We start from the raw sequence: 18,824 nt of genomic DNA on the forward strand, positions 1-18,824 counted from the left end.
CATGCATCTCCCGCTTTGGTGCTGTAGTCATCGAGAGGTGAACACAGCTGTGTGAATCAGCTGAGTCAACAGTACCACTTTGTTCCAAACAGGCTTTGCGTATGCTGGTGGCATGCAGGTAACATTGTAAGGTGTTGTGTGAAATGCCTGTGTATAGGAGGAGCTGCCAGTGTTTGCCTTAGGATTCTGTCCTCAGATCCCCTCATTACCTGGAAAAGCTTGGATCTGGGCTGAGGATTCCCCAGAAGGAGTAATGCAGGCATAGTGTGAGGAGATTTCACCCCTCCCATACCCAAGAATCTCCTGACCATCTCCTGATGGTCTCTGCTGACTCTCCAGAGAAGAGGAGATGTGTCCTGCCTATTTACTTCTTCTGCCCAGCAACATATCTGTGTGTGTGAGAGAGAGAGAGTCAGTCAGTCAGTGTATCGGAGAGAGTGAGAGTGTTAGAGATCCTAGAGATAAGATTGCTGCTAAGAGCAGCTGCAGACTCTCAGTGTAGCATTGATTTATGCTTAGAATATTTAGCTCTGTATATAGTTTTGTACCATAGTTGTAGTTATAGAATAAAAGGAAGATATTCTACAGAGCTGCTCTCCGAGTGGTTTATACTCTGCAAGACTCTGCAAAACTCTGCTGCGCAATGACTGTATTATTGAGACAGTGAATCCGGTGCTCTCAGCTCTAAGCTGTGAGTCCACAGCACTGTGACCTGTTCCTGTGAGAAAGGAGGTCTCTGGCGGTGCTACCCAGCTCGCCTAGCCCAGTCGGGGTTGAGGTGCAAGAGTCCAGTTGGTGCACTGGCTCTAGGGCGATGCTGACATAGTGATGGTTGTGCACCTCTGTCTGGAAGCAACCTGCATTCTGTATCCTTGTTCTAATGGAAGCAGATCAACACAAAAAAGAGTAGACATTGGCTCCTCTCAAGAAGACAGTTTTTTCAGAATACTCTATGGCTCCTTAATCTGCCAGACATATACTAATTTTCTTATTTCCTTCTCCCTTGTAGGGAGACCGTGGATTACCTGGCCCTGAAGGAGAGAAGGTACATGCATTCAAGAGTAGCTCTGCTGTACCTGGGGGCTCACTAGATTCTAAGCTCAAAGGACTTCCCTTTCTGGGAGAGTTGGTGTGGTATAGATAATTCATAATAAGTAATGCATCAGAATTAATTAGTGGATAAACTGTTTGGCCTAGACCAGGGAAGCCTGGCTCAAATCCCTGTTCCTTAAGTTCTTAGTCAGTGTTCCTCAACTTAATGTGCTTCTCAAGCACATTCTGGTGATAAACTGGGGAGAAGCCTATGTACACCACCCTGACCATGAGGGAAAAGGGACTTGTGGAAAGGAGCTGCTGTTGAAGAGCTGTTCTGTTCTTAGACCTCAGTGGTGAATCTGAGTGTTGTCCAGACTCCATTGCAGGGACATTGCTAGGTACTTCAAATCACTTGGGGCATGTGGCCATTCCACAAATCTGCATACAATTTGTGTATGCTAATTTACATGTGCATGCACAGATGTAGGCCTCTGATCAAAGCCTAAAGGTAAAGGGACCCCTGACCATTAGGTCCAGTCGTGACCGACTGGGGTTGCGGCACTCATCTCGCTTTATTGGCCGAGGGTGTACAGCTTCCGGGTCATATGGCCAGCATGACTAAGCCACTTCTGGTGAACCAGAGCAGTGCACGGAAACGCCGTTTACCTTCCCGCCGGAGCGGTACCTATTTATCTACTAGCACTTTTGACATGCTTTCGAACTGCTAGGTTGGCAGGATCAAAGCCTAGCTGTCCTCTAAACAAAGGGATTTAAAAAAAATAAAAATTAAGAGCTTAAAAAAAGTGGGGAAGAGGCAAGAAATCTGGAGCCCAGCACAAAAGATCCAGGACTTTGAGCCACCTGCTCACAACTTCCCTGCACAGGTGCAAATACTCTCCTTGGCCCTACTAACTTCCCTGTTTTCCCTTGTTCCAGGGAGAGCAAGGACCCGCAGGTCGTCCAGGTCCATCTGGCAGAGATGTAAGTATGGGTCTCTCCTTAGGCTCAGTAGCTGACCCTGCTGGAGAATGTAGACGGGAACCAGGATTTAGACAGGAACCAACTGGTGATGCTACCCCTCTGGATATGCCCATATGGCTACTCCAGAATGTAGTTAATACTACTGCAAGTGTAACTGGTATTGCTAGGGTGAGATCCATGGGTGTTGCCGTATTTGTGATGAATATGTTTCCCTTTGATTTTTTTGGAACAGGGCTTGCAAGGGCCGCCTGGCCTTCGAGGAGAAAGGGTAAGGACTCTTTAAAATAATGAACTACTAAAACAATACAACGAGTGAAATAATTAACATATGTTGAACAGTAATCAAACGTTTCCAAAAATCTGGGTAAAAAGCCTTTGCATGTCTTCTGAATATCCCTAAAGTTTGGGCTAGGCACCCACCCCCTGAGGTTGGGAATTCCAGAGCCTGGTCACTGTCCCACAGACCTCTGGGGGCAGCCAGATTACCCACAAGGCCTGCCCTGCAGATTTTAATTCCTGGGCTGGTCTCCTTTCGGAGGCTGGATAGAAATGTAACCACATGGCTTGCCAGATTCATTGTGACCCCCTTGCTTTTGTAGTTCTAGGCAAGCGGGGAAACTGAGGCTCATCAAGCCCCTGGAAGACAGCTGGACATGAGCAACAAATTGTGCAGGCCTGGCCCACAGCATTCAGAATTCAGAATGCCTGGTTGGTTCTCCTAGTCAAAAAAAAGCGTGACAAGTTCACTGAGGAGTGAGAACTGAGCTGTTTCCAGTGCTACTAATTGCATATATTGGTTAAATTCTGCTCTTTCAGCCACCTCATAATATCTTTCATGGTTCATAAATAATTGGCTCCTGGGGTGCTGGCCCCCACTAGTGTGAGACAAGCGGGGTATTGAAGTTGCATCGCTTGGTCTGGTGCCAATGAAGTCCCTAGTCCGAGTGAAACCCTTCTAAGAGTGTTTTGCTATTTTTGCTATACTTTCTGAACCTTCTTCCTGTGTCACTTCCTTCCACAGGGAGACCCAGGGGAACCTGGACTACCCGGGAAACCAGTAAGTGCTCCTTTGTTGAACCCACGTAGTTGCACATGAACGACTACCGCATATTTTTGTGTGGGAGGAGGATAACACATCCTAGCTCTCTTCCCTAAGCCCCCCCCCCAACCCCCATCCTGCTGGTGGTTTTATTCCTGGGCTGGAAAGGGTGGGCAATGTATAATCTCTCATCCCCTCTCCTTGAGGTATTTCCACCTTCACATTAGCTACTCAGACATACTGCAAGCAAATTGGGTAACTAGAAATTATGTTGTGTGCCATGTGTGAGAATGTGCATATAGCATCCCACAGAGGCACCTTGGTTGTTGCATGGATGGAAAACAGATGGGAGGCTTTTTATGCCACCTGCACCCCTTCACCATCTTGCACAGCTAATGTGCAGATGGAAAGTTTCATCGCCTCCTCACCCTGAAGTGGGCAGATCCTGGCCTCCCTTCCTTCTTTGCGCACAGCTTGCAACCAGTGGGTAGGAAGTCCCTTTCCATGGGTTGATAATGTTAAAATTATACTCAGCAGGTTCTTCCCTTGTGTGTCTCTTCTAGGCTTCCAGTCAGTCAGGAATCAAAGGAGACAAGGTAACAGCATGGAAACATATCTGCTTCTCAGTAGGGACTTGCAAAGTAGGCAGTGTAGCTTAGAAACAACCCTGTTTACTGTATATTCTCTTGGAGAAAACCACCGTAAGTTAATTATTTCAACCCCACCTTTGTGGCACTCTCGTCTTTTTTCTGGTGGCTTCATCCCTCAATTTGGGTAGCGTCTTACAAAACAGCAGTGCTCATATCCATTACTAGTATGGGAAGCAAGAGATCGCCACTATTAACTACTGAAGCTGTGTTACTGTCTTCTTTCTTTAGGGGGAGAGGGGCCTTGTAGGACCAGAGGGGCCACCTGGACCCAGAGGAGATGCCGGGAGCAAAGGAGAGCGTGTGAGTAGTCAAGATGTCTCAGCGCATGCCGGGTGTGACGATGCAGCATGCAGAACTTGATTCTTTTGACTCCAGAGTCCGGATTTCAAGCCAAACTGAGATGCTCACTGCTACAAACTTTGTCAGGGATTATATACATTTCTGGACAGAAGCCTAACAACTTTACTCTGAGAAGTAAAGGCAGGCTAGAAATCTGTTAAATAACAATCGTAGTAGATTTGTGTGGCCACCTATGAGGGAAGCAGATACTATAAGGCCAAGCCAGAGAATGTTGCAAAATTTACTCATTGTTTTGGTGGCAGGAAGCTGGGCAGAGCAGGATGGTGGCTCATCCTTGGTGGAGGTTACAGGGCTCCTTCCTCCTGCTGCCTGTCCAGCCAAAGCCGAGAACAAAATATGGATTTCTCCTTCCATTCCACAAAACATTTTGCCAGGCTCTACTTCAAACCCCTACCATTTGAGATGATTGATGACGACTGTGCCCATCCAGTTGAGCAAGATCTGACTAATGGTTGAAACTCTCTTTTTATGACCACTTGATAAAAAGATAGTTCACTGCTACAGGTCATGAAACCCCAACTTTCCATATAGCAGGACCAACTTGCCCAAATCTTATTAATATGTGTTGTGGAACTTTAGTGTAAATGCGATGTGAAATCGGTGTGCATGTGTTACATGGGGGGTACATACATCACATCTCCTCAACTGGTTTTTATCCTGACATGGCTTTGTTTTTCCTTTTAGGGGCCGCCTGGACTTGGTGTCCCAGGCTCACCTGGTCCAAAAGGAGAGCAAGGGGACAGGGTGAGTGCTATCCTAATTTCCTGGATCTGTGTTCAGGCAACCAGCTGTGCACCAGGGCTCTGTTAGTCCCCCTCTTTACTTTGAAGAAGAGGGATCTCTTCAGCCGCTGCTCTTTGATTTGACCCAATGGGTTAATGTCTGTGCAGTGCCTTGGTTCCCACCTCCAGTAGGCTCAAAGCTTGCCAGCATTTGCACAAGCAGCAGATGTGAGTCATGTCTGCTCAGCCTGCTATATATTCATGGGGAAGGGTTAGGACTGTGCATCCGAAGAAGAGTTATTTTCCCCCTTTCCCCCATGGTGTTAACCCTTACTTATCTGAAAGAGAACGTGGCCTCGCCCTTTGTAGGAGCTTCTGCTTTCCTGAGTGACATAGAACCGTATTAATTATCTGCTTCTTCCCTTCCAAAACAGGGGATTGTTGGTTTGACTGGCAAGACGGGTGCAAAGGTAATTATTGTGCTTTGGCTGAAGGGAGCAAAAGGGTGCAAAATGTAATGTGGGGATAAGGAACCAGTGAACCTCCAGATGTTGCTGGATGACAACTCAGATAATTCTTCATCACTGCTCATGCTGGCTGGGGCTGGGAGCTAAAGTCCCAACCAGTGAGCTTCATAGCAGAGCAGGAATCTCAACCTCCTCTGTTCAAGTCCAACACATTATCCTGGCTCTCAGAGAGTGGTTCTATGCAGGCTGAGTAGGCGTTGGGGGTAGAAGCACCTTTTAGCCTTTTCAGAGAGTGTTCCAGTGCCTGGTGGTCAGTTTGGGGCTCCTTTAGGATCCTGCATTATTTGTATTGATTTCATGTTCATTTCCTTGCCCAATGGTTCTCTTGCTTAGGGTGACCCAGGAGACCCAGGTGAGAGAGGAGAACCAGGAAGACCTGGACTTACCGGGCAGATGGGACAGAGAGGAAAAGAGGTAAGTAAGAGAAAAGAGATTTCACCTTTTTCAGACCTGGGATCTACCTTTAGCCTAAACTTGCATTTTGAGTACCAACTCTTTTTTTTGCCATGCGTTTGTATGGTGACCATGCTGCTGGCCTGTTGCTTTAGATTGCAACAGGGCAAGGCATGAACATACTTAACAAGTAGATTCATTTGAGGGTACTTAGGCTTAAACACAGGGCCTGTTGAAGGTGTGGTTGTATTTTGGTGGTGATAAGAAGGATGGAAACAATTTCTCTGCTGTGGATTCTTTGCTTCTAGGGTGAAAGAGGTGACAAAGGAGATGAAGGAACCCCAGTAAGTAAGAGCTTCTCAATTTGCCACCTGCCCACTCTGATTTTCCTGCTTTTTCTTTTACTTATCAAAGGCAAAATGCAAAAATAAGAGATTTATACTCCACCAACTGTCCATTTCTTTAAATATAGCCTACATGTAACGTATGCAATACCAAAATCATGTTCAAGTACTTAGCCCTCTCTCATTTCTTTCTTTTTCTTTCTCTCCCAAGGGTGAGCCAGGTCTACCGGGCAAACCTGGAGAGAGGGGTCTGCGGGTAAGTACAGTGGAAGCACTGCCCAAGTGGGTGATGTGTGGCATGAAGTTGGGAATTACTTCTAAGAAAAGTCATGGAGACATAGATGCAGGATGCTGTAAACACTGAAGCAGGGGAGTGGGGGTGAGATGACTTGCCAGCATTGACTTGCCATCTCTTCAGGGTCACAGCATAAAACTCCGTCCTTTGAGCCTGGACTTTGGCATTGCAGAAGAGCTGCTGTGCAATCTTTTGCTTCTTGTATGGGCCTAGCCTGGAAGGTTGACATATTAGCATAAGCCAGAGGCTTTCAACCTTTTTGAGTCCACAGCTCCCTTGACAACTACATTCTTTCTGCGGCATCCCTGTGGGGCTCAGGAGCCCAGTTGTGTCACCCCTTGCCTGCAGAGCCAACAGCCTCTCACCCTTTTTCAAGCACCCTTCCTTGTGGAGTCTTCCCTCAGCCTCCTCTCTTCTCCCCTCTCCTTGGGAGTCCTCTGGGCAGCCGCAGCTGATGCCCCTGGTCTGTGAGCTGCTTCCCCTGCCCCAAAGAGAAGTGTGTCCTCTTACTGCCCCACAGGGGGCTGGGAAGCACCCCCTGGCCAGCCCCAGAGGCATCATTCAGCTGGGGAGCTTGTAGCCAGGGCTGCTGCAACAAGCAGCCATGCAAGCCTTTGGGAGGCAGAGACATGAGAGGGCATCAGAGGAGGGAGGGAAGGAAAGGGGGACAGAGGCCAGTGTTGTCTGCGGTATCCTGACCATCATTCAAGGCACCCCAGGGTGCCACGGCACACTGGATGAAAACCACTAGCATAAGCAGTTCTGATTGGTGGTGTTCATGGGGGGGGGGTGGCCTGCAGCCTGAAGGTTTGCCTCCTTGTTCCTTAGATGAAGTTGGAGAATTTCCTTTTCATCACAGCATTGAATTCTTCAGCCTTCTGATTGCCCCCTTCCACTGACTAGTGTCCCCCGTCCAGCCTCACTCCAACTAGCCAGTTCCACAAGACCTTTCCCAGAGTGGTATTGGCTACCTGATAATGTTCTGATTTTCATTTCTTTTTCACATCGCAGGGTCTGCCAGGAAGCCGAGGGCTCCCTGGCGAGAAGGGGGACCAAGGCGACCCAGGTGAAGACGGGAGAAATGTAAGAGCCCATTGTGCACCCCTTGACTCGGTTGCAGCACCCACCTACCCCAGGCTCGCTTTTACTATGTCGCTTCTTCCCTTTGCAGGGCAGCCCTGGAGCACCAGGGTCAAAGGGCGACCGAGGAGATCCTGTGAGTAGCTGTGCTTTTCCCACTAAGGGCTGCTCTAGCCAATCTATGTCGTCTGCTTGAGATCTTGCCCAGAGGCCTAGACCTTGCTGTGGGGCTCCAGATGAGAACGGACAGGTGCATGGTTACTGGCACCAAACAGGGCTGAAAAACAAACATATTACCTTAATACAGAGCCACCCGGAATGGCTGAAGCAACCCAGTCAGATGGCTGGGGTACAAATAAAAATAGTATTAGTATTATTACAACAGCAGGCTGCCTCCATGTTTCTTCCTGACCATCGGAACTTCCAGACACACACAGACACACAGATCCTTGTATAAAATAGATGCAGTGAACATTCAAAACCTCCCAGCAGTGCCCTTACAGGGGATGGCTTTTGCTCTCCGCACTCCTCGTTCAAATCTATTTCCCTTCCTTGTGTCCACACTGACAAGCCAAGTCTCCTGTGCCCCCAAGCTCTTGGCCTACACAAGTTCTGGCTCCTTTCTGTTTCCTTGAGCGCTCAGTGTGGCATCCTCCAATGCCATCTGTTTGCTGTCACATCCCAAAGGTTTTTGGCACTGAAGATGAAACCTGTTGTTGCACTTCTTCACATTACACTAATAAGGGCAAATCCTGGCAATGGGTGCTTCGTATTCTTTGTATGCTGATGCTGGAGTTGGCAGCCTGCCTCCCAGGGAAATGACGCTGAAGGCTAATGATGCAGCAGCCTTGCTGGGCTCAATATTTGATCAGTGCCTGGATGGCAAATCACCTGGGAAAGCTTCCTAAAATCCTACCATGGAAGAAAGGCAGGATATAAATATCATTAATCATCCAAGCAGAGGAGGCTGAACTAGCTGGCCATCTCTGAACACCTAGCCCTTGACTACATGTCCAGCATTACCTCTCTGAAAGAAACCTGGAGCCCTCAATGCCCGCTGGAGATACAGGAATGTGTGCTTTTTATAGTGTGCATCAGGGACTCCCCGTCCTCCTTACTAACAAATGTGATGTTTATCATTGCTCTTGCCTGAGACATAGTGCTAAATCTTTGTTTTCCTTTCTTCTTCCCACTTACCCCCTTCCCCTTGCAGGGTCAGCCTGGACCCCCAGGCCAGACAGTAAGTTCCACGTTTCCCTCCCCAGTGGCAGTATTATGCTTTGGCTCTGACTTTGCAAGTGTCTAACATACCCTAAAGGGAAGTTTTTCATTCCTACAATACCCCTCCTCTTTTCTGCTCTGCAGGTTGGTACGGGACCTGGAGGAGCATGGCAAAAGGGCGAGAAGGTGAGTAATCTGGTGCCAAGATCCCATCTGCCCCACCTGCTGGGAACTGTGGCGGGAAGATGGCAGGCTCTGGACTGCCAGCATTCGTGGTGGGAGCGGAAATCCCAACAGTTATGTCCTGCAAAGAGATGCTGCTTAGGGGCTAGACTAGACAGAATATTGAATGTCTTTGCATTTAACACGGTGTCAGAGACACGGCCGGCAGAGAGGAATCCGCAGAGGGGGAGGAAGAGGAAGAGGAAAACAGAAGCTTAATTCTTTCTCACAACGAAAGGGAGATAAGCCCTCCTCGCTCTGGAATGCTGCCTGTATGTTTTCGCAGCAGCACAGAGATGAAGGAGCAGGAGGCAGGTGGTAGGAGGGGGTTGGATTCAACTCCAGGGGAGGAATGGGCTGCACCTGAGTCTCCAAGAAGTAGGAGGCGGATTAGAACAAAGGAAGACCAGCAGGAAGGCGTATTATCTGGCCTTGGGAGGGGCCGGAGTCAGTCGAGTCAACTGACTCTGACAGTGAGGAATGAGTTGTGAAAAGCTCAGATTGCTGAAAACCTGTTAGTGCTAAATAAACCTCAAATAATAAAACTGCCAGCGTTCTGTGTCTTGTGTGAGAGAAGTGCTAAACCTGACACATGGAGGGTGTTTTTCATAAAATAAATGCAAATAGAATCAGTGGGGGGAGCTGATAAATAATCAAGATCATAGGAGGTGTGTGTGGGGGGGAATTAACCCTCCCCCTTCCCCCCATACTACAGTCTTCTGCTTTTTACACAGGGAGGAAATCCCATATGGGCATTTGAGCATCATGTCCAGTCTGACCCTCAGAGAAATCAGTCACCCTTAGGCAGGCATTCTTCAGAAATAGTCCTGTGGATATTGGTTAATGAGAAGCGAGGGCATGCCGTTGTTGTTTCCTCACCCACCGCACCACTGTTTCCTTTACAGGGGGAGCCAGGGGACCCTGGAGAAGATGGAATGAAAGGTGTCAAAGGAGATGCTGGTTTACCTGGCCTGCCAGGAGAACGAGTAGGTGCCAGTTCATTGGAGTTATATCTGAGGATGCCCAAAACCCCATCAAGCTGAGACTGAGATAATGTAGAGCAGCCATTGGAGAAGAAACAAGCTTTGGACATAAAGGGGATGAAGGGCAGGTCTTTAGGGTTGGAATGGCTTCATCTCCTGTTGTTTATGGCAGGGATTGCTGAACTTTTTGGGGTCTGTGTCTCATCTATATTGGGAGAAACCACACACCACAATCTGTTCTGTTGGCTACAGCAGAATGCTTCTTCCAATTTCAACAGGAGAAGACCACTGTGGGGGCCAGGGGGGGCCTGTGGGGGCAGATGGGTGCCTGTGGGGACCATGTTGGCCACTCATGTTTATGGTTTTCTCTGTACATTGCTTTGAGTAGGAAGGGTTGGTGCATCAAAGCCTTAGAGAGGGTAATGTGTAGCAATGAGGGATAATCTCAGGGGTAAGTGACTTTGTAGTGGATAGCAAGTGGCTCCAAGGGTGTGTTTCTCCTTGCCAATTGGGCCCTGGCTAGCCTTACTTCTAATGACCTTCCAGCGGCAGTCAATGGCATTTTTATTTAGACAAGTCTCTGGCCCACAAGCTGACTTGTAAATACATTTGAACTGGTTTTAAACTGGAGTGCTGTTGTTGATGTTTTAACCTGCCTTGTTTCTGAGTGTATTATATTGCTGTTTTATTTTTCACATTTTATTATATTTGTATGACTGAGAATCCTTGGGTGGAAAGACAAGGTCTGTTGGCCTAAATGACCTAAAAATTTCTAAACGTCAGCCAGACACTCCCTTCTCACGCCCTCCTTTTTTTGCCCCTCTTTCAGGGAATTGAAGGCTCCAGAGGTCTCCCTGGAGTTCGTGTAAGTCTTTTTCTCTCTGCCTTGATGTGTCCTGCTCCCCGTATGATTTCTGGAGAGCTTAATTCCCAGCTCTGCGTGGTTCTTGGCAAACTGAGCATGTGCTCACCTCTTTCATTTTGCAGGGTGACCCTGGAGACCGAGGTCCTGTGGGAGAGAAGGTAAGAGAGCTCTGATGTTTAGGATGCTAGGGGTGAGGGTGAGAACCATGGAAACCCACTGTATTTATCATTCCTCCAAGTAAATGCTGCATCCACAATAGCAACAGCTTGTTTACTTTTTAAAAAAGAAAGCTGAGGTTTTCTCTGATGCCAATTTTTGTTTCAGATAGCAACTTTTGGATATAAATGGGGAAATTATAAAATAGCTACAACTTTATACACTAATGCAGTGCACTTCTTTTGTGGTTCTTTCTACCACTGTCTCTGATACTGCTCAGTACCTCAGGAGCTTTATGGAGCCACTGAAATTATGACTGATGATAAACAATAGTGGCAGAGATCCCACTGCCCTAATTCTGCAGATAAGCCTCTGCCTACTGCCTCTTAAAGATCAGAGGCTTTTTCACGCTTTCTTCCTTTTAAAGACTGTACAGAAGCTTATCTGCAGTCTTAGTGATGGGAGATACAACTGTCAAAGAGTGGGCAGAGGCTTATCTCTAATCTTAGCGCTAGGCAGCACACTGCTAAGATTGAAGATAAGCTAATGTCTTGTCTTAGTGCTGTGGTGCTTAGTGCTAAGGATCTCTTGTCTCCAATCCTAGCACTTAGTGCTTAGACCAGAGATAACAGAGCTTCTTGTGTTATGTCAGGTGACTGACAGATGGGCATGGCTTGCACAATTAAGCCCATGGGCTAAAGGTTTTCCAAAGATCCAGAGCATACAAAACTTTCCCCACAGCCCCCATTCTTCCTGCTTGCCACCTTCCAGAGCACTGTGGTCCAGAGCACTGGGCACTCACACTCATTTAATTCTCCTCCAGGGTGACCGAGGCCCTCCAGGGCAAGATGGCCGGAATGGGTTAGATGGGAAGCCTGGTCAAACAGGACCTGCAGGCCCAAGGGTAAGTGTAATGCTTGGTAAAAGATACAATTTGCAGGTATAGCTAAGCCACAGCGGTACTGTGTCATTGTCAGCACAGTCAGCTGTCCTGTGAGCTGCTTTAAAGACCATACACAGAGTGATTAGGACAGCCAGCCATTTTGTAGCATTTCCCATCTGCCTTAGCAATATGTCTATAATATGATGGAGGTTGATCTTTTGGCCCCAAACTAGAAGAAGTCCTCAGAGTGTTTATTGGACCAGATTAGTTGGTGCAGGAGAAAACCTTTGACTTTCACAGCAGTCTTCATTAGGCGGAATGTGATTCTGACTAGTGATGAGAGCTTTGTAATGTGAAAGCTTGTACACTCCTTAACAAGCCTAATTTAGTTTTAATTGGATCTCATTGTGTCACCTTAAAAAGGGAAGTAAACACATTTGTCCAAGTAGTAAATGTGTTCTTATAGACTCCTAAATGAACCTCTTGTTTTGCTCTAGAACCAGACCTGACTTTAAATGTAAGAAGAGAGATGTTTCTGCGAAAAAACAGACTTTTTGCCTCTCCAGCACTGTGTGTAGAGAAATTGGGGGGGGGGGGGATGTACCAATAAATATTAGCTGTTGCAAATAAAATAGCAATGGTGTGATTATACCTGCCTCTGGGGCTTGTTTAAAGTATCTTACCATCTTAGACTTGAAATAAATAAATAAAATGGTGTTGCATCTCCTGCACACTAGATTCCAAGTTTGCTGTACGCCTGGCTCTCGATCACATCCATGTCTTATTTCCCCCCCCCCTAGGGTGATCCTGGGAAGCAGGGCGATCCTGGCAGAGATGTAAGTATGGGTACCTCACATCAGGCTATGTCAGTTTTGAGCTCAAATGCTGATACTTTCTCTTGCAATCCTGTTTCAAAAGTGGGGTGCTACTTAGAAGCTGAAATCTTACAGCAAGTCCATCGTTTACTGTTTCTCCATCTCCTTAGTCTGCTTGAGCACAGCTCTTGGCCTTTCTTTTTGTCAGTGATTAGCACTTAAACACCTTACTGTGGTCTTCAGGGACTACAGAAAACCCTGGATGTGATGGAGTTGGTCTATTTTAATTTTCCTCTTGCTGATCATAGTGCAGTCTGTATAGAGTCCCGTTGTCTTAACCATTCTAAAGGGTCATTGGCATTCTCTTTCCACACTGAGAGACTTCTTAATCTCAGCTACCAAGTATCTTATGAAGAGTTGGGTCTCTCTTCTGCTCTGCAGACCAACAGGGGTCTACTTCTCACCTCTTTGCCTCCCCCCACTCTTTTTGCAGGGTCTCGCAGGTCTGCGTGGTGAGCAAGGTCCTCCTGGAGCAAGTGGCCCCCCAGGACCTCCAGGATTGCCTGTGAGTAATGTGCTTAAGCATGAAGGATGGTATTCTGCACCCACTGATAGTATCGTGCAGCTGATCTCTGATAATACACACCCAACATCATACTTCCCTGTAGTGACTCTTGTTATGAAGTTGCTCTTCTTCTGTGTCCCAACCTGTATGTCAATTTTACATGATTTGATAAGAGGAATAGTGAGTTTGCAGGACGATCAAAGAGAAACAGCTTTGCTGTTTGTAAGGACAGTCAATGGGTGGTACATTTAAGACTGGACCTGCACCTGGGCACTCCCAAGAGGCAGGTGGTGGAAGGGTGTAGTTCTTCCGAAAGGAGGAAAGGTGTGCTTTCGGACGACCCTGGCATTGCTTTGGGTTGAATGCAACCTTCTGCTGCATAATTGTGCTAGATTGCCTCTGTTATGTATCTGCACAGGCTGTAGTGCAGATTGCATTGGTCGCTAGCACATCAACCCTACCAGCCAACATTTGGCCAACCCACAGTTTAACATCATGTAATCACAGCCTTGAAACGCATTCTCTGAGCAGCATGGCCCGTACAGAAACTGGGGCGTTTTAACATCTCCTGGAAAGGTCTCCCTTTCCTCTTCCTCCTTTTGAAATTGTTATGTTTAAATCTTTTTTCACTGAAGGATGAACGCCAAGGTAGAATGAATGAAGGGTGATCTTGTGTTCGGTTGATGCAGATTCAAATCCTAGTTTATTTACAGTGATGCTGGGCAGTTCAGTATCTCGGTTCCCTCTCTTGGCTCACAACTTGCATTTCTTTTCCAGGGCAAGCCTGGCGATGACGGCAAACCTGGGCTGAATGGGAAGAATGTGAGTGATGGGCCTGACCCCCACCCCCTGCTGGAGAAGTGGGGCTTCAGGCCTGACAGGCAAGGGATTGTATTGGTGGGGTGGAAGTGTGGGCGACTGAAAAAGCACTTTTTATCAGATATTGCAGCAAATGGGAAGATCAGCGCGGTTGGTCTCTAAGCAGACCTTGGAGCAGTAACATAGATGTGACATTTTATTTTCCAGGGTGAAGATGGGACTCCAGGAGAAGATGGGAGGAAGGTAAGTGCCCTATATGTTTTCCTAGTATGTTAGCCAAACCTCCTCCTGATAGCCAGCCTACTTGCAGCCTATCAGAAAGCAGGGTGGGCATTATGATGAAACAAACCCCTCATCAAAGGTACCATTATTTCCAGCATGACCACCATCCTGCTGTAGCTCATAGCAGCCACTTTGCATTAAAAGTGTCAATGTGCGGGGCAGTGATGAGTGTAAGGCAGCAGCCGCCGCTGGTTCAGTGGGGCAGAGCTGCCCTTCCAACACTGGTGTTGCTGCAGCTTACCTGGACTGGGCTGAAGCAAGGCAGGTTGGCAGCGAGGTTGGGACAGTACAGGTACATGGGCAGAGGCAATCTGGCACTCCCACCACAACCCTGACCTTGCCACCACCCCAGCCCTTCCCAGGGTGTGCTGGAGGGATACTGGTCTGGAGAGTGCAACACCTCTCCACCACTTGGACTGCTATTAGGTGTAGGGATCCAAGGAAGCTTGGATCTCTCTATTTAAGGAATAGAAGAGTAGGAAGGCATGGCTCAATCCTGTCTGTACTGCACAATGGTAATTTTAATGATAAAATCTTGTTTTCCTTTTTCCTGTTTAGGGGGACAAAGGTGAAGCTGGAGCATCCGGCCGAGATGTAAGTATCATTGCCTTTGAAAGGTATTATTATTATTATTATTATTATTATTATTATTATTATTATTATTCCCAAACAACTTTATATTTTAAAGAAAAGAATCTCACATCAGGTTACAGCACATTAAAACGCCACATAAAACATTACTGAAGAATGTCCAATATGAAGTATATATTCTAAGCAACGTAATTAAAACATTAAACATTTCTAAAGAAAACATTACTTAAAGGATGTCAGATATAAAGTGCATGTTTAAAACAGCACAATTAACAAGAGAATAAAATAGTATCTTAAGCATAAAACAGGTTTGCCTGTATCCCCACCTCGGCTAGTGTGATGGCTTGAGAATACTCTCCGCAAGAAAAGCTTCTGCTCACTCAGAGATACATAGATACAGTCTTTATTTTACATATGTACAAGCAGCACACATACTATGCGTCCGAATCTTGAGAGTCAGATTCCTGAAGTGACTTACGTCCGCCCCTTTTCCAACAGAAGAGGCGAGGCATTCTCAATTGATGTCTCTGCCCCCTGCGCTTTAACCCTCTCCTTTCCTGAGCAGATGGAACTGGCACTGCATCGCTGTCAGTGCCAGAGCTTCCTGTGCGGAGTTGAGGCTCTGCTCCAGCATCTGAGAGCCTTCCCTCCTCCCGACTTCCCCTCCTTTCTTGTACTGGCACTTCCTGCCCCCTTCCTCTGCTTGTCTCTCCTCCTCCTCCCCTTCGTTCTCCGGCAGTACCATGACAGCTAGCAGTATACATTAGGTGCCTGTGACTCTTGGGCAACTAAATCACAGGCAGTGCTGCCAACTACAAAATGCAATTGTATTTGCCCAGCAATAAATGCACAATATGCTTTGCATGCTGGGTAGATCTCCTATAAAGAGCTCAGGAATGCAGTGCCCTCAAGGACCACCTCTCTCCATATGAACCCACCTGGACCCTGTGATCATCATCTGAGGCTCTTCTTTGTGTGCCTCCCCCATGCGAGTTCTGGAGGGTGACAACATGAGAACAGGTCTTTCCTGTGGTGGCTCCCCATGTGTGGAATGCTCTCCACAGGGAGGCTCACCTGGCACCTTCATTATTCACTTTGAGGGCATCAGGTGAAAACGTGTCTCTTCAACCAGGCCTTTGGCTGATTAACATTCTGTGGCTTTTTAAATGTGTTTGTGGAAGAGGAAATATTGGTTTGTTTCTGATTTATTATGTATTTTGTGTTCTTGCATTGTATTTTTCTGTTGTGAACTGCCCTGGGATCTTTGGATGAAGGGTGGTACACAAATTTAAATAATAACAACAATGATAACAATATTATTGGGGGAAGATGTCTGAATCCCATGGGCCAGATTCAGTTAAATAGTTGCGCTACTGGGAGGCAGCACCCCGAGTCCCAATAGCGCAATGGCTCTTTCCTTCCTGTGTGCACCTTCTCCCGCCAAATCACTTTTAGGAGATTGAGAGAAGTCAACTTGGGGGGGCATCACGGGGAGATTGTTCATCTAGCAAGCAGAAATGCTCGTGGTGGCTGAACAATCATAGCAGCACAATGTTGAATTCCTCCCCATGCAATACTTCAGCCTCTGTTTGTTCATGTGTTTATTCTTTACACACTGACAGTATAGAAAAAGCCCTGTGACTGCAGCTGGGCATTGGGTGGGATTGTCAGCCTCAGCTTCTCTATTGCTCAAAACTCACTGCTTTTCATGTCACTGTGACCTGACCGATAAGTTGATATTTTTTATTTAAGATAAAAAAAATCCTTCCAGTAGCACCTTAAAGACCAACTAAGTTAGTTCTTGGTATGAGCTTTCGTGTGCATGCACACTTCTTCAGATACAATGAAACAGAAGTTGCCAGACCCTTCTATATAGTGAGAAGGTGGGGAGGGGTATTACTCAGAAGGGTGGTGGGAATGGGAGATTGGCAGATAGCTGAGATGAGCCTGTTGACGACTCTTAACGACTGCAATAGGTCTTACAGGAAAAGGCAAGGGGTGAAGAGGTGAAAAATGGCTTAGTCATGTATAATGAGATAAGAATCCAATGTCTTTGTTCATTCCAGGTCTCTCCATGGTTTTAAGTTTGGTAATGAGTTGCAATTCAGCAGCTTCTCTTTCCAGTCTATTTCTGAAATTCCTTTGTAGTAAAACAGCTACTTTATTTAAGATGCTATCTGAGTTTGAGGCACAACCTGACCCTGAGGATATAGCTACACCCTCCAGATTTGGGGGGGGGGGCTAAAAAGGAATCATTAAAATTTACAGGGTTTCTGGGACCTTTAGACAGGTATTTGGAGGCACTGGCATTCAGAGGTTTTACCAGAAGCAGTTTGCCTCAGAACCCCAGTTGCTGGGAATGACATATGGGGAGAGTTCGGTTGCACTCGGCCTCTGCTCACAGGCTTCCCCTAGGCATCTGGTTGCCACTCTGAACTAAATGGGTCTTGGGCATAGCTGCCAACTTTTCCCTTTTCTTGCTAGGAATCCTATTCGGAATAAGGGAATTTCCCTTTAAAAAAAGGAAACATTGACAGCTATGGTCTTGGGCTTGCTCCAGGAGGGTTCTTATGTTCTGAAGGAATACAGGCTGCCAAGCAGTGCAGATTAAAGAGAGTACTAGAAAATTACTGAGGGGAACTGAAGTTAATTACTAGAGCTTCATTTAAAAAAAATAAAATTAAATTGTGTGTGTATAAAATACACACACACTGGCCTTTTCTCTTTTTTTTTGATAATGCACTCAACAATATGAAGTACCAATACCTCTCTTTTTGCTGCCCCTGGCAGCCATTTTGTGCTGACACCCATGTCACTTCTATCAATATATGAGTACTGATGCAACTTATTCACACACTCCCCCCCCCCCAAGAAAAGCACAATATGTGTATGTGTGTGTGTAGTAAATTACTATTGGATGCCTCATGAGAAGAAATTAATCAGTGAGATTGTTGTTGATGATAATAGTAAATAAATAAAGGATTCCCGGTGAATCCCCAGCACCGATGAGCTTAAAAGGGCCTCAGGCAGCAGGGCTGAGAAACCTGCGAAGCCACTGCCAGTAAGGAAAAGCCAGATGGACTCTGTATAAGGCACCCCCTTCTGTATTACGTGTCACTGCATATGTTCTTTGCTGGCAGGGTCGTGAAGGTGTGAAAGGAGAGCGAGGGACCATTGGGCCTCCAGGCCCCCCAGGGCCACCGGGTATTCCTGGCATGCCAGGGCAAGTTGGTCCTCCAGGCCAGGTGAGTAGCCTCCTCACGCGTAATAACCACCACATTATTTTTGCCAGCTTCGCCAGCAGAAAAGGGCGGACTCTCCTGGGATGCTGAACTGAGAGCAGAATTAGTGCTGTTTAGTGTGAAAGGCAAGCCACAGTTGGTCTCTCTGCCTTCTGCCCTACCAGTCCCAATGGGCACCACTGCTTCAAAGTCCTGGGGAACCTTGCCCACTTCGCCTCACTCCCTAGCTGGTCAGACATTGGGAGGTCTGGGGGAGACGCTTCAACTTCCCCCACCCTGGCACTGTCCACTGGATAGTGATTTTTGTCCCTCGGGAGCACAGGGGTTGAAGTTCTTCATACAGTCAAGAATTCTGTCCCTGCACTCCTAATAGCTCACTAGAAGTGCTGGGGAAGAAGCTCCCTCCCCAGGATAACAGCCAAGGTCACTGCACACAGCAGTCTTGGCTCTGTTGGCTGGAGAGTAAAATGTGTGCGAGAGAGAGAATGGGGAAAGTTGTCTGTATTTGCATACGTGAGCATGCACACTCATGAGTGTGCAGCCCCCAACCCTGGTATCCATTGTACTGGGAGTCCCGGCAGAGCCCATGTGGTTAGGGTTTCATTTGTGCTGAGTGTCCTTGCTTAGTTGCTGTTTTGCTCACCACTGTCTTGCCATTTACAGAGCATGCCAGGCCTCCCAGGGATTTCAGGACAAAAGGTAAGCAAAGCCTTCTGCTTCCGCTTGCACGCAGTTTGACGGAGTAAAAAAATAT

At 47.1% G+C, this 18,824-nt stretch overlaps 1 protein-coding gene across 6 annotated transcripts in view; it reads left to right on the forward strand.

Annotated features, from left to right (window-relative positions):
* The window catches only part of COL7A1 (collagen type VII alpha 1 chain), a 121,549-nt gene that overhangs the window by 57,785 nt on the left and 44,940 nt on the right, over positions 1–18,824 (forward strand). For all 6 annotated transcript variants that reach the window (XM_082209112.1, XM_082209111.1, XM_082209109.1 and 3 more), the window contains 26 exons: positions 1,010–1,045; positions 1,972–2,016; positions 2,249–2,284; positions 3,038–3,073; positions 3,619–3,651; positions 3,934–4,005; positions 4,750–4,809; positions 5,222–5,257; positions 5,648–5,728; positions 6,016–6,051; positions 6,263–6,307; positions 7,358–7,429; positions 7,518–7,562; positions 8,640–8,666; positions 8,792–8,833; positions 9,775–9,855; positions 10,682–10,717; positions 10,840–10,875; positions 11,697–11,777; positions 12,557–12,592; positions 13,065–13,136; positions 13,914–13,958; positions 14,163–14,198; positions 14,796–14,831; positions 17,969–18,073; positions 18,734–18,769. In XM_082209112.1, coding sequence (XP_082065238.1) covers positions 1,010–1,045; positions 1,972–2,016; positions 2,249–2,284; positions 3,038–3,073; positions 3,619–3,651; positions 3,934–4,005; positions 4,750–4,809; positions 5,222–5,257; positions 5,648–5,728; positions 6,016–6,051; positions 6,263–6,307; positions 7,358–7,429; positions 7,518–7,562; positions 8,640–8,666; positions 8,792–8,833; positions 9,775–9,855; positions 10,682–10,717; positions 10,840–10,875; positions 11,697–11,777; positions 12,557–12,592; positions 13,065–13,136; positions 13,914–13,958; positions 14,163–14,198; positions 14,796–14,831; positions 17,969–18,073; positions 18,734–18,769 — 1,302 coding nt within the window. The remainder of the gene's footprint in view (positions 1–1,009; positions 1,046–1,971; positions 2,017–2,248; positions 2,285–3,037; positions 3,074–3,618; positions 3,652–3,933; positions 4,006–4,749; positions 4,810–5,221; positions 5,258–5,647; positions 5,729–6,015; positions 6,052–6,262; positions 6,308–7,357; positions 7,430–7,517; positions 7,563–8,639; positions 8,667–8,791; positions 8,834–9,774; positions 9,856–10,681; positions 10,718–10,839; positions 10,876–11,696; positions 11,778–12,556; positions 12,593–13,064; positions 13,137–13,913; positions 13,959–14,162; positions 14,199–14,795; positions 14,832–17,968; positions 18,074–18,733; positions 18,770–18,824) is intronic.

The sequence above is a fragment of the Podarcis vaucheri genome (assembly GCF_965113315.1).
Source record: "Podarcis vaucheri genome assembly, chromosome: 2".
NCBI lineage: Eukaryota > Metazoa > Chordata > Lepidosauria > Squamata > Lacertidae > Podarcis > Podarcis vaucheri.